Raw genomic sequence first — 12700 nt, 5'->3', positions numbered from 1 at the left:
ACAGGAGAGACCAAACCAGAAGATAGGTTGGAGAGGCCTGAAAGCATCCAAGCAGAGCTTCTTGATCGCTTTCAAGTACTCAACTGAGAGTAAGAGGACCTAGCCTAGGCCCTGTGACACCAGAAATGCCTATTTCTGTAGCTTAGTTAATTTCACCATTTATTAAAAGGATCCTCTGAGATTCACAATTTACAAGTTTTGGTCAACATGTAAGTTTATGGACCATCCCTAAATCCTTATTCCAGGTAACTGTTTTATTACACCATTCCTCAGGATAAGCAGTATCACCTAGACTCGAACCAAATTGTAACTTCTTGAATGTCTGCGTCTGAAAGGAAGGATATTTTACATAACAGCATGTCAAACCCAATATTACCTTTCAGTGAGGGCTGTAATTTCATTTTTTTCTCTTTTTTAATGTCTGCTATAGGCCTTGAGTAGTGTGTATATATATATATGTAAATTCTGAAAAAGATAAACTTGTCCTCAAGGAGCCTATAGTCAATTTGTGGAGATATTTAAGCAGGTGCCTATTAGGTACATAAAAAGAACACTTAGCCCTTCCCTGCAGAACCAGAACAACATTCCCAGGGAAGTGAAGTGAAAGCCAAGACTAATGCCAAGTACTATGCTAGACTCCTTGAGGATTCAAAAGTGAATAAAGTACCCTGCCTTTAAGAGATCTATAGGCTAAAGGAGAAGAGAAGTATAAAATAGTCAGCTCTCAAATTACTGGGCAAGGAGGATATACGGCTGGTGATGGAGCAGCTCTCTGGAGTGGGATGCGATGGCCGTGATGGAGGTTCTGCAGAGGGCATTTGAACCTGAGCTTGAGGAATAAGTGGGGATGCAGCAGGGAAGATAATAGGGACGACACAATACACAGGAAAAACAAAGAGCATGTGGGTGTGAATGGGCAAGCCCAGGTGGGGACAGGTCAGTAGCTCAGAGCAAGGAAGGGAGCAGAGTGTACAGGGAGGCAAGTAGGCACACCTTACCAACTGGTTTATTGCTTGTTCTTTGGTGCTGGAAAGCAATTCTGCCTGATCCTCACCTAATTGTCATCCCTGGCACAGAAATAACTGCAAAAGAATGATTGCAGTGTCATTTATAAAACACACATTAAAAATACCAAAAGGGTTTTTCTTTTCCTATCTGTAAAACTCTTGGTTTGAAAGATAGGGCAGGGCCCATTAGTAGAGATTCCAAAGCAAGCTATACTGATATCTTATGCAACAACCTAAATTCCATAGCAGATGATGTCAGCTATAAATGCCCTATAAATGGAGCAAGACTTCGGATGCATCTGAACAATTTCTCTGCATCGATACCCACTGCTACAAACATGGCTGTCTCAGTGCTTCGGCTGACAATTGTCTGGGGACTGCTTGTCTTAATCCTGACTTGCCAGGCTGGTAAGTACTTTAAGTCTCAGCTCATGCTTTGTGCAGTAGTTAGCCATGACTGGATGAAGTCAGTGGCACTGATCTGGAACATGCAGAGGAACGAGGGGAACTTAGGGCACAGCAGAAAGAGCACTGGACTGGGAAACAGAGGCAGATTTAACTAAAAGCAAGTAGGATTTTTATTCAAATGTGCTTCAGTTACAGCCTCTATCCTCAGTGAATGTATAAAGTTTAGAATGATTTTTTTTCTTATATCCTCACATGATATAGAGACACTATTATACTATAAATTCCTTGGAAGCTGGGGGCATTTGTTTTTTGTTTCTTTTTAATGACTGTAACTAATAATATTCAAAAGTGAAGAGTCTAGAATAAGACTCTTGAGCCTGGCTCCACCACTGATCAGAAATGTGACTCAGAAACACTATTTAACCTCTATGGGCCTCACACTTAAAAGGGAGTATCAGTTGTTAACTTTCTCATTTAGCTGTCCTGAAAATTAAAGATAAAACATACTGTTCCATAATAAACACCAACATTAACTATTATGGAAATGTATTATCTCATTTGATTCTCATAATTATTTTAAGTAAACGTGCACAGTTTTATCATTTCCCTTTTTGCAGGTAAATAAACCAGGCTAGCAGGGAGAAAGTTACTTGAGCATTGACACAGGCAGAAATGGCACATCTTGGACTGAAACCCAAGTCTTTAGACTCTTTCTATTATAAAGCATCTACTTCTTTCATGTCTGTTCCAAGCGCACAGAGGACCACAAGGCAGCAGGCAGAAGTCTCATTAATTAATTTTTGGTCTACAGAAGACAATGAGCCCTTAATCTATCTCCATTCAGAATAACAGGTCAGAAAATACAGACAGTGCTAATCAGTAATAGAACATTTTGAGCTCTTTTAAATATAATTTGGCAGAACTCACAACCTCGGTCACCCACTGTCCACTGGCACAACATGTGGGCAGACACTCCAACAGGGCTATGGCAGGGGTGGCCTCAGAAATTACTGTGTTCATCTGGCTCTTTGGTTTTGGTTTTACTCACTAAGGCATGTCTGACTCTTTGCAACCCCATGGACTGTAGCCTGCCAGGATCCTCTGTCCATGGGATTTCCCAGATAAGAATACTGGAATGGGTTGCCATTTCCTTCTCCGGGGAATCTTCCTGACCCAGGAATTGAACCCACATCTCCTGCATTGCAGGAAGATCTTTACCACCAAGCCACCTGGGAAGCCCACTGTGTCCATCTACCCCTAAGTAATCACTGTGATAAAGCAAAAAGTGAGATTTATATCCTAGAGACCAGTCCCAGGTCTGTCTCTCATGAACACTGATACTAGTTAAAACAGTCCACTGCTTTGAACCTCAGTTTCCTCATTTGTAAAATAGGATAATTACCAATTTTACCAGCTGAAATGAACATGCTTCTGTAATCACTTTATAAGCCACAAAAACTGTAGAAATATTAGCATTATTGTTTTTCAGAACTTTATGATTATGTGTCCATCTACCCCTAAGTAATCACTATGATAAAGTGAAAAGTGAGATTTATATCCTAGAGACCAGTCCCAGGTCTGTCTCTCATGAACACTGATACTGGTTAAAACAGTTCACTGCTTTGAACCTCAGTTTCCTCATCTGTAAAATAGGGTAATTACCAACTTTACCAGGTGAAATGAACATGCTTTTGTAATCACTTTATAAGCTACAAAAACTGTAGAAATATCAGCATTATTGTTTTTCAGAACTTTATGATTATACTAAGAAACACAATCAGGTATTAATATAAATAAATGCTGCTAAAATATTAAGAAATTTGAAAAATTTGGAAAATAATAAAAACTAAGAAATTTGACATACCAGAAAAAAATTACCAAAGCCAATAGTTTAATATTTTCTCCTTTCAAATATAATATGGGGTAGCTTTGATTTGCACTTCTCTAGTGGCTCAGATAGTAAAGAATCTGCCTGCAATGCCAGTGACCCATTTTGATCCCTGGTTTGGGATGATCCCCTGGAGAAGGGAATGGCTACCCACTCCAGTAATATATGCACATATATACGATATACAAAGATATATCAATTATCCTTCCATCTTGACAAGAACACAATGAAGAAACTGAGAGGCAGAGCAGTTAAATATTGATTACATGGTGAATTTTTTGCTGAAAACAAGAAACAAACTCAGGTATACAGGACTTCAAAACATCACCCACCACACTATAATACCTCTTATATATATGATCCAAGGGCAGAGCCAAGGATTTGATCTTCACACACACTCTAAGCCAGGGCTCCTTGTATTTTGAAAATTTAGCATCATGTTAAAATAAAAAGTTACATAAAAATAATAAAATTGTTATTCAAGTAGGCAGATAGGAACCAGAGAAAAGAACTCACTTTTCATGGAAGGAATTTCCATTTGTAGCTGGTAAATGTCTCCAGAGAACAACTGCTTGAAGGCAGGATTTCATGTAAGAAACATGTTCTGTGAAATTTAAAAAAAAAAAAAAAAAAAACGAAATAGATTCAAACCCTGGCTCATCCACTTGCTAGATGTGTGACTTTAGGTGAGTCATTTACTTTCTCTGAGCATCTGTTTTCTCTCCTATAAAACTAATGCTATCACTGAATTGAACAAAGATTAGGAAAGTGATGAATGTACAACCTAGTACCTACACATTACAAATATGCCTTCTCTTTCCTTCCCCTTCCTGTAATGAAAACAAAGCAATTCTGGTCTCCGTGGTTGCCCTGCCCTTTATGTAAGGATCATGTCCATATATGTCCATTTTTGCCTTAACTCTTAGCAGCATATGCTATGTACATAATAGTAGGCTCAAAAACACTTATTGAATGTAAAAACCAACAGCTGAATAAATACTTGGTGGTTAGTATATTGATCTTGTCTTTAGGTCTCAGACTATTAAATCTTTTTTTGTGGCAAAGTAAAAAATAAATGTTTGCAGAGTTGAAAGCCATATTTTTTTTACTAAGAGTCTCTATTTTAGGATATGATATAAATGCAACTCTTCTCGCTAATTGATAGCCTCCACACCAAAAGCTAGTTACATCGCCTTCATTCAGAGCCATGAGGTACATTGTCTAGAGGGTGGGACTTCTTGAGTCAAAATTTGTGGTAAGATTGACAGATAAAACACAGGGTACCCAGTTAAAGTTGAATTTCAGATAAATAACAATTTTCTATTTTAGTTTAGGTATGTTCTAAATATTTCACAGGTCACAGGTCATTCTTATATTAAAAACGTATTGTTGTTTATCTGACATTCAGTTTTAACTGGGCCTCTGTGTTTCTGTTTACCAAATCTGCCAGCACTACTTGTGAGGCTACAATTAAATCAAAAGATAAAGGGCTCTACTTCATCCTGACACCAGGGTCCAAAGGGGAGGCCATTAAATGCCGCTCTTCATTGCTTTTAATCCCCTGAACCTGTTAGACCACTAAGCAAAGCCAGATCCACCAAGGGACCTTGCATGTCACCAACTTCACTTTCTGGATCTTTGGCCTCATTCCAAAAGGCACTTGATTAAATATCAAAAGTAAGAGATCTAGAGCCTGTTGTACACAGTAAACAAGTCAGAAACAGAAAAACAAATATCATACATTCACACATACATATGGAATCTAGAAAAATGGTATTGATGAGCCTACTTGCAGGGCAGGAGTAGAGATGCAGAGGTAGAGCACAGGCCTGTGGACACAGTGGGGGAGGAGAGGGTGGGGCGGACTGAGTGACACTGGAGCATGTATATTACCATATGCAGAATAAACAGCCAGTGGGAACGTGCTATGCAACACACGGAGCTCAACCCAGTACTCTGTGGCGACATCCAGAGGGGGGATGGGGTGGGGGATGGAAGGAACTTTCAAGAGGACAGGGATGTATGTATACTTATGACTGATTTAGGTTGTTGTATGGCCTGAGAGTTGGACTGTGAAGAAAGCTGAGCGCCGAAGAATTGATGCTTTTGAACTGTGGTGTTGGAGAAGACTCTTGAGAGTCCCTTGGACTGCAAGGAGATCCAACCAGTCCATTGTAAAGGAGATCAGGCCTGGGTGTTCTTTGGAAGGAATGATGCTAAAGCTGAAAATCCAATACTTTGGCCACCTCATGAGAAGAGTGGACTCATTGGAAAAGACCCTGATGCTGGGAGGGATTGGGGGCAGGAGGAGAAGGGGACGACAGAGAATGAGATGTCTGGATGGTATCACCGACTCGATGGACATGAGTTTGAGTAAACTCCGGGAGTTGGTGATGGACAGGGAGGTCTGGTGTGCTTTGATTCATGGGGTCGCAAAGAGTCGGACACAACTGAGTGACTGAACTGAACTGAATGGCAGAAACCAACGCATTGTAAAACAATTATCCCCCATTTAAAACTGTTTTTCAAAAAGTAAGAGACCAGCAGTTAAAATCACATCTTCTCCTGATATTTGTAAGATCTTCTGCAAGTCACCCCGTGTTCTCAGATTCTGAGTCCAGTGAGCTAAAATCTGCACACTCCAAAAGATTGCTCAAACTTAAAATTGCATATAGATGTAAAATCTTTATTTACAGAACTATCACATGCTGGGATACAAATGACAGAATTTCTCCTTGTCATCATAATACTTTCAGTCTTATAACACACATGTAGTTAGTTCATACCTTTTTTGTCCAAGACTATGCAGTTCATCACAGAGTGCTTTAGAACCCAGGTTTTAATACCAGACAAACATGGGGCTGAATTCTGATTCTACCACTTCAACACTGTGACTTTGGTCCCCTTCTAGACCTCTCTCAACTTCCATTTCTTTACCTTTAACTTGGGATAATAATGTCACCTCCCTCGTAGGGTTGCTGGGAGAATAAACTGAGACAATGCACATAGATTGCCTGTCCCAGGATGGCCTGTCCTATGTGCTCAGCAAGTGCTACCTATTATTATATCATCCTCCTCATTAGCACTTCCAGAGGTCCAGGGATTACGTGAGAAAAATACATGAAAACCAAGCAGCCTGTATTTCAGTCCCAGCACTGGCGTTTACTAGCTGCTTTAACTCTGAACAGGTAACAGCTTCTGTGAGCTTCAGTTTTCTCATCCAGAAAGAGAAACCGTGTCTACCTAGGCATCGATATCTGCAGGTCTGTTGTGTTTTAGGAATAAATGGCATAATGCATATGAAGAGAATAGGCAGGCATTAGATGCACTATAAATATAATTATATGAGGTTATATAATGGGGTGGGTGTTATAAAGGGCCCTAGGATTCCTTACAATGAAAGAAACTTCCTTATCTTTTTTGCTGAGAATCAACCCTGAGATTCCATTTTGTTTTTCAGATGACAAACCAGAGGACAAGCCAAATGAGCAGCCACATGACTCAGGCAAAAATTCAGAGCCAGAGTTCCCCAAATTCCTAAACCTTTTGGGCTCGGAGATTATTGAGAATGCAGTGGAGTTCATTCTCCGCTCCATGACGAGGAGCACGTAAGCACTGAGACAAACCTTGCTTTTGTCCAGTTGGCTGTTGGTAATGACCACATTGCATTAAAATGAATGAGAAACAGAATTACATGCATGCCAATGTACTGTTTTAATTGAAACGTTGCCTACGTTAACATATATTTGCATCTGCATGGGTTTCCCTAAACTCTTTGGGGGTGAGAACACTCCCAAGGAATTTATGAAACAAGGGCATCCATAAAATATGTTTTATTTCAGGACCAAGTAGTGGGGGAAGAAGAGCATCAGACCAACAGGCAGAAAACTAGGGTCTGGTCTTGACACAGGTGCTACTTACTGGGTGATCTGCGGTTAGACTGTCCCTCTCTGTGTGCCTCAGTTGGCTAATCTGTAAAGTTAGAGGAATCAAGGACCCACCCAATGCAGACATAGTAATTCTCTGATGAAGGTGGTGGGTAGGGATGTGCTCAGTAGAAAGGGGTATGAGGAGTTCTGTCCTTATTTTCTAGTCTGAGTAATTTAGGAGGGTTAGCGGACACAGTAACTATCTCTCCTCCAAGGCAACCTAGAGAACCTCTCTAAGGAGAGAGGGTTTGCTTTGATCTTGAGAGACTGTCTTGCTGGCAAATTGCACAGCCCAGAATCTTCCCATGATTTTCAACCTGCTTCCAAGCTCCTGTGCCCAACTCCTAGTACGTCCTACCCAGATTTATATAGCTCTGGTTTCTAAATCTACTTCACCCTGTTCTTCATTCTCCTGACATTAACCTCTCCCAGTTCAGCTCGCCGGGGTCTAATTTGTTTTCCTGAATTTCTAGGTGCTAACCTCTCTGAGACTCTGCTCTCTAATTCTCTCTTCACAAAACCCTAAGCAGAGTTTGACAAAGTATAAACCATTACTTACCTGCTTAAGAATCTCCCGGAGAACGTTACAAAACGCGGACCCCTTCATCCCATGTTGCACCTTCCCAGGGCAAAGCTGCAGGTTTGCATTTTAACAACCTTTCAGGTTATTCTCGGAGAAGGCAATGGCACCCCACTGCAGAACTCTTGCCTGGAAAGTCCCATGGATGGAGGAGCCTGGTGAGCTGCAGTTCATGGGGTCGCCAAGAGTCGGACACGACTGAGCGACTTCACCTTCACTTTTCACTTTCACACATTGGAGAAGGAAACGGCAACCCACTCCATTGTTCTTGCCTGGAGAATCCCAGGGATGCGGAAGCCAGGTGGGCTGCTGTCTATGGGGGTCGCAGAGTCGACACAACTGAAGCGACTTAGCAGCAGCAGCAGGTTATTCTAATATTGATTAACCATTGATTGGATGCTCTGAGCTACATGGCTGGGTCTTAAAGGTACACATCACCTTTAAATTTATATTCACATTTTGTGTAGATGTGAATCTTTCTATTTTTCTAGGGACAGTGCTTCTGACTTTATAAGATTCTCAAAATAGTCTATAACCAGTGACAGATTAAAGGCCACTTCTGTATAGAAGTGATCAGGGGCCATTTTGTAATGCCCGATCTGTTTAAATTGATATATTGCAATCAGGTGAATGGGCAGGAGTCTGCATACAATCAAGAACAAACTGTTAAAACTTAAAAGTGTTTATTTTGTGTTCTCATTTTTCCTATCATGGATGCTTTTGCAACTGTCGAGTTCCCACAACTGTTCATGTAAACAAGGAAAAGAATAAAAGCAACACTATTCATCTACAAAGTACAGATTAGACGCAAGTTGAACTCAAATTGTTATAAATCATAACAATAGTAGTGCAAAGAATCAGAACAGTAATAATTCCTGTTATTCCTTCCCTGGGGGATTCCCTAGATATATTACAAAATAGCACTTGTTTTCTCTGTTAACTCAAACTTGAGGGTTCTTCATTAAAGACACAACAGTCCTTGCTCAAGGGAACACATCTAACTGCCCTCCCTCTGTCCAAGAAAATACCATACATATGGCAGGGGATGGGGAGTGGGAAGAGACCCTCAAGAACTATACCTAAGAACTTAATGTGTGTTTAGGAAAGTAGGGGGAGGACTTGTGAAGGAAACAATCTAGACTATAAGTCTAGAAGTCTCCTCAAAGAAATTGCAGTCCTTATTGTATAAGATGACATGAGCATATCTGGTGATAACTAAAATGTTTAGGTAAATGTCAGGCAACCCTCACAGTGAGGGTCTAAGGAAAGGAGCTGGCACTGGGCAAGTATGCTTAGGGGAGTGTTTCTGGCAAAGCAAGATGTGCTTTGGATCTTAAAGGACTCGATGAGATTTGATTAGAAGAGAGAATGACAAGAATGATGGAACTTCATAAAGAGAGAAGTTTTGCTCTGTTTACTCCTGTGTATCTGATGCCTACATACCATGTCAATCACGTAACAAATGCTGGGTATGTGCTTTCAGGACAGAGAATAGACCAGCTCACTCCCTCCACTTACCCTCTGGGTAAACTTAAGAGCTGTATGAACAGCATTCTGGTCGCCACTGATCTAAAAATATCCATATTCTTAATTCCTCTGGGCCTTTGAGAAGCCTCCAGTTCTTGTGAATTTCACCCTGACCCCTAGGTTTCCATGACACAACATTTTCCTTGTTCTCTCCCTACCGCAAGCCTTTCGTTCTTATTCTATTTGACTTTTCATTCATCTGCCCCTTAAACATCATTGCTACTCAAGGTTCCAAATGTAGAACCTCCCTGATTTTTCACATCACAGCTTCCATATTAGGAATATTACTTACAGTCTGATGTGTTCCTAATACAGATGTCTATTGCATTCTTTTCCCTGAGCTACAGAATGTAATAATTCATGGGTTGCTATAAAAACCTAATTTAGGTTTTCATCAATACATCAAATTCAGCTGGTCTAAACCCAATCCCATCATCTCACTTACAAATCTGCTCCTCTTCATTTTTTCCTTATCTCAGTAAGTCACATTTTCATCTATTCAGAATCTAGACACTTCAGGTCTTCTCTGATTCTTCCTGCTCATCACCACTTCCATCTAGTTGCTAAATTTTCTAAGTTTTTCTTAGGGCTTCCCAGGTGGCTCAGCAGTAAAGAATTCACAAGCCAATGTAGGAGATGCAGGTTCAATCCCTGGGTCGGGAAGATTCCACGGAGAAGGAAATGGCAACCCACTCCAGTATTCTTGCCTGGGAAATCCCATGGACAGAGGAGCCTGGTGGGCTATAGTCCATGGGGTTGCAAAGAGTTGGACACAACTTAGTGACTAAACAACAAGTTTTTCTTCCTATACCAGTCCTTTTCTTCAACTCCACTGACTAGTAGGGCTAGTTGAGTCCATCATCATCTCTTTCCAGAGCTCTTCTCATTAGATCTATCATTAGTTACACTGTCTGTCTCTCCCCACTCCAACCCATCCTCTACCTATCTTCAAATTTGATTCTATCACTGCCATGCTGGAAACCCTTTCAGTGAACTTCCATTGCCTGCAAAATCAGAGCAAATGCATCAGCTGATGCTAAACAGCCTTCCCTGATGCCAATATATCTTTCAGTCAAATCTCTCACTTCTGAAGCCAAACACCTGATGCCTCAGTGACAAGTAATTTCTGTTTCAGAACAGATAATGTTTGTTTAAATCTCCAGTTATCTTTGCACATGATTTTCTGTCATCAGTGACTCACCCTCAAACCCCAGCTCCACTCTGTTCACCTGCTAAGTCTAATCATTTTGTAAAATCTAGTCCAAAGACAAGCTCTGTGAAGACGTCACAGACCCCTACTATTAGAAAATTCAGATATTCAGATGCTGGGATTTCATAATGCCTTTGCAGGAAGGCAAATTCCTGCAAAGGCATTATGAAGGCATATGGCTTTTCTTACCTCACTGTTTTAAATTATTTGTCTCTGAATGCATCTGTTTTCTCCACTAGATAAGAATATCCTCATAGACCATATTTTTTTCTTTTACCTTCTCAACAGCTACCCCACAGCCAATCCTTAAACAGTATAGAAACCTCTGGCATGAATTCATGCTTCTGGAGACCTAAGTTTTAGACTCTGCTTTGCGGTTTACCAGCCATGTGACTTGAACAGGTTGTTTGATCTCTATGAGCTTCAGAGATCTTTTCATATGTAAAAAGATTAAAAATTATCACTTACCTATTCAACAAATATTTGTTAATTCATACTATATGACAGGTATTGTTCTAGGTATTGGGATGTATTATGAAACAAATAGATCAAAATATCTATCTTTATAGAGTTAATATAAGACTAGACACCAAACTAATAGATATCTTGGCAGAATTAAAGAGAGAATTATGCATGCATGGCTTGTCAAATATGACCTACTGTAGAAATCTTAAATCTTATGATTTCATGACACAGGAAAACCTGAAGAAAAAGTATTGCTCAAATTTTATAAATTCATGATCTTTTTAACATTCCTGATCAGTCTAAATCATAATTCATTGTTTTCTCTTTATTTTTTTCAAGAGAATTTTTGGAACATGGTGATAAACAAGGAGAACATTCATCAAAGTGACTTTCTCAGGTGATTGTAACTTAAAAACTTACAACCAAAAAATAGTATACTGAACATAGCAAAAAAGGTGTGTTTTTTGTGTGTGTTTGCTTTGTTCTTGCATTGTTTTTTTAAAACAGTTTTAAATAGATGTATTTTTATTATTTCAGAGTCACAGACTTAGTAAGATTCTCTTAAGGGAAGAAGCACAATTGTGGGGTGAAACAAGTAAGCACTGAAGTGAGGAGAGCTGGTCTTGTCCCAACTCCGCTTGGAACTTGATTTGTGCAAGTTCTGCCTGTGAAAGGAGGAGCTTATATGCACTAAAGTCTAAGGACCCATGAAATCATGCAGTTAGTTACTCATGAGAATAAGATTTACAGAAACTAATTCCAGCGGAAAGAACTAATAAGCTCTCTAATTTATACGAAAACAGTCTGATTTGTGTTCAGAGATACCTGCTGATTCCTTATCCAGTTCTCTCTTGAGAATGGATATCGAAATATAAACACAGAAATGTTAGACCTGGGAAACAAATTCTATAAGTAACTAGCACAAGCTAGCTTAGTTTTAGGTTTAGGTTTAGGCATTAAGCTAAGTGCTCTGTATGCGTTACCTAATTTAATTCTAACATTCGCTATGAAAGATAGGCATTGTCATTCTAAAATTTTATAAATAGGGAAACCAAAGCTCAGGGAGCTTAATTAATGTGATCTGAATCCAAGCAGCCTGAGTCCATAGTCTGTGCTCCACCACTAAGCAATAGAGCTCACTGGAGAACAGAGAACAGGGACTAAACTGCGTGATTTTAGACATGCCTCGACGTGTCCGTAGAAATGATACACTACCCCTTTGGTTAGTTGAGTTCTATACATCTCTGGGATGCATATTTACAAATCTGTAGGTAGATATATAAATAAACCATCTTTCTCTATAACAGATGCCTCTTTCTTACACAGTCCTTGAACGCTCATTTAACCCATGCCTACTATGTGTCAAGTTCTGTCATTGCTACCAAGATAAGTAACACTGTCCCATCATTAAGAAGTTTCTAGTTTAGACTATCACCTAGCACAGTGCCCTCCAGGACTGTGCAGGGAAACGGTCAAGTTCTATGTACAAGTTTCGTGGCTATGCCTTGTAGAAACGATATAAAAAGGAAGCCCTGGAGGAAGGAATGGGCATTAGGAGGGCTTTGCAAAGAAGGTGCATTTCCGTATACAGTCTCAGATAATAAGCAGAAAGGAGCCAGTTCTCACAAACAAATCATCTAATAATCAGACACCTAATTAATCTGAGATCCTCACAACCTCTGCTTA

At 39.9% G+C, this 12700-nt stretch overlaps 1 protein-coding gene across 1 annotated transcript; it reads left to right on the top strand.

Annotated features, from left to right (window-relative positions):
- Nucleotides 1-1345: 1345 nt before the first annotated feature.
- Nucleotides 1346-11402, top strand: C5H5orf46 (chromosome 5 C5orf46 homolog). The gene is made up of 3 exons (XM_069592897.1): nucleotides 1346-1415; nucleotides 6764-6911; nucleotides 11354-11402. The coding sequence occupies exons 1-3, from the start codon at nucleotides 1346-1348 to the stop codon at nucleotides 11400-11402; spliced, it is 267 nt and encodes an 88-aa protein (XP_069448998.1).
- The last annotated feature ends 1298 nt before the right edge of the window (nucleotides 11403-12700 follow it).

Source organism: Ovis canadensis, chromosome 5, assembly GCF_042477335.2.
Source record: "Ovis canadensis isolate MfBH-ARS-UI-01 breed Bighorn chromosome 5, ARS-UI_OviCan_v2, whole genome shotgun sequence".
Taxonomy (NCBI): domain Eukaryota; kingdom Metazoa; phylum Chordata; class Mammalia; order Artiodactyla; family Bovidae; genus Ovis; species Ovis canadensis.
The sequence above is the reverse complement of the archived record's forward strand: the minus strand, read 5'-3'. Positions and strand labels throughout refer to the sequence as shown.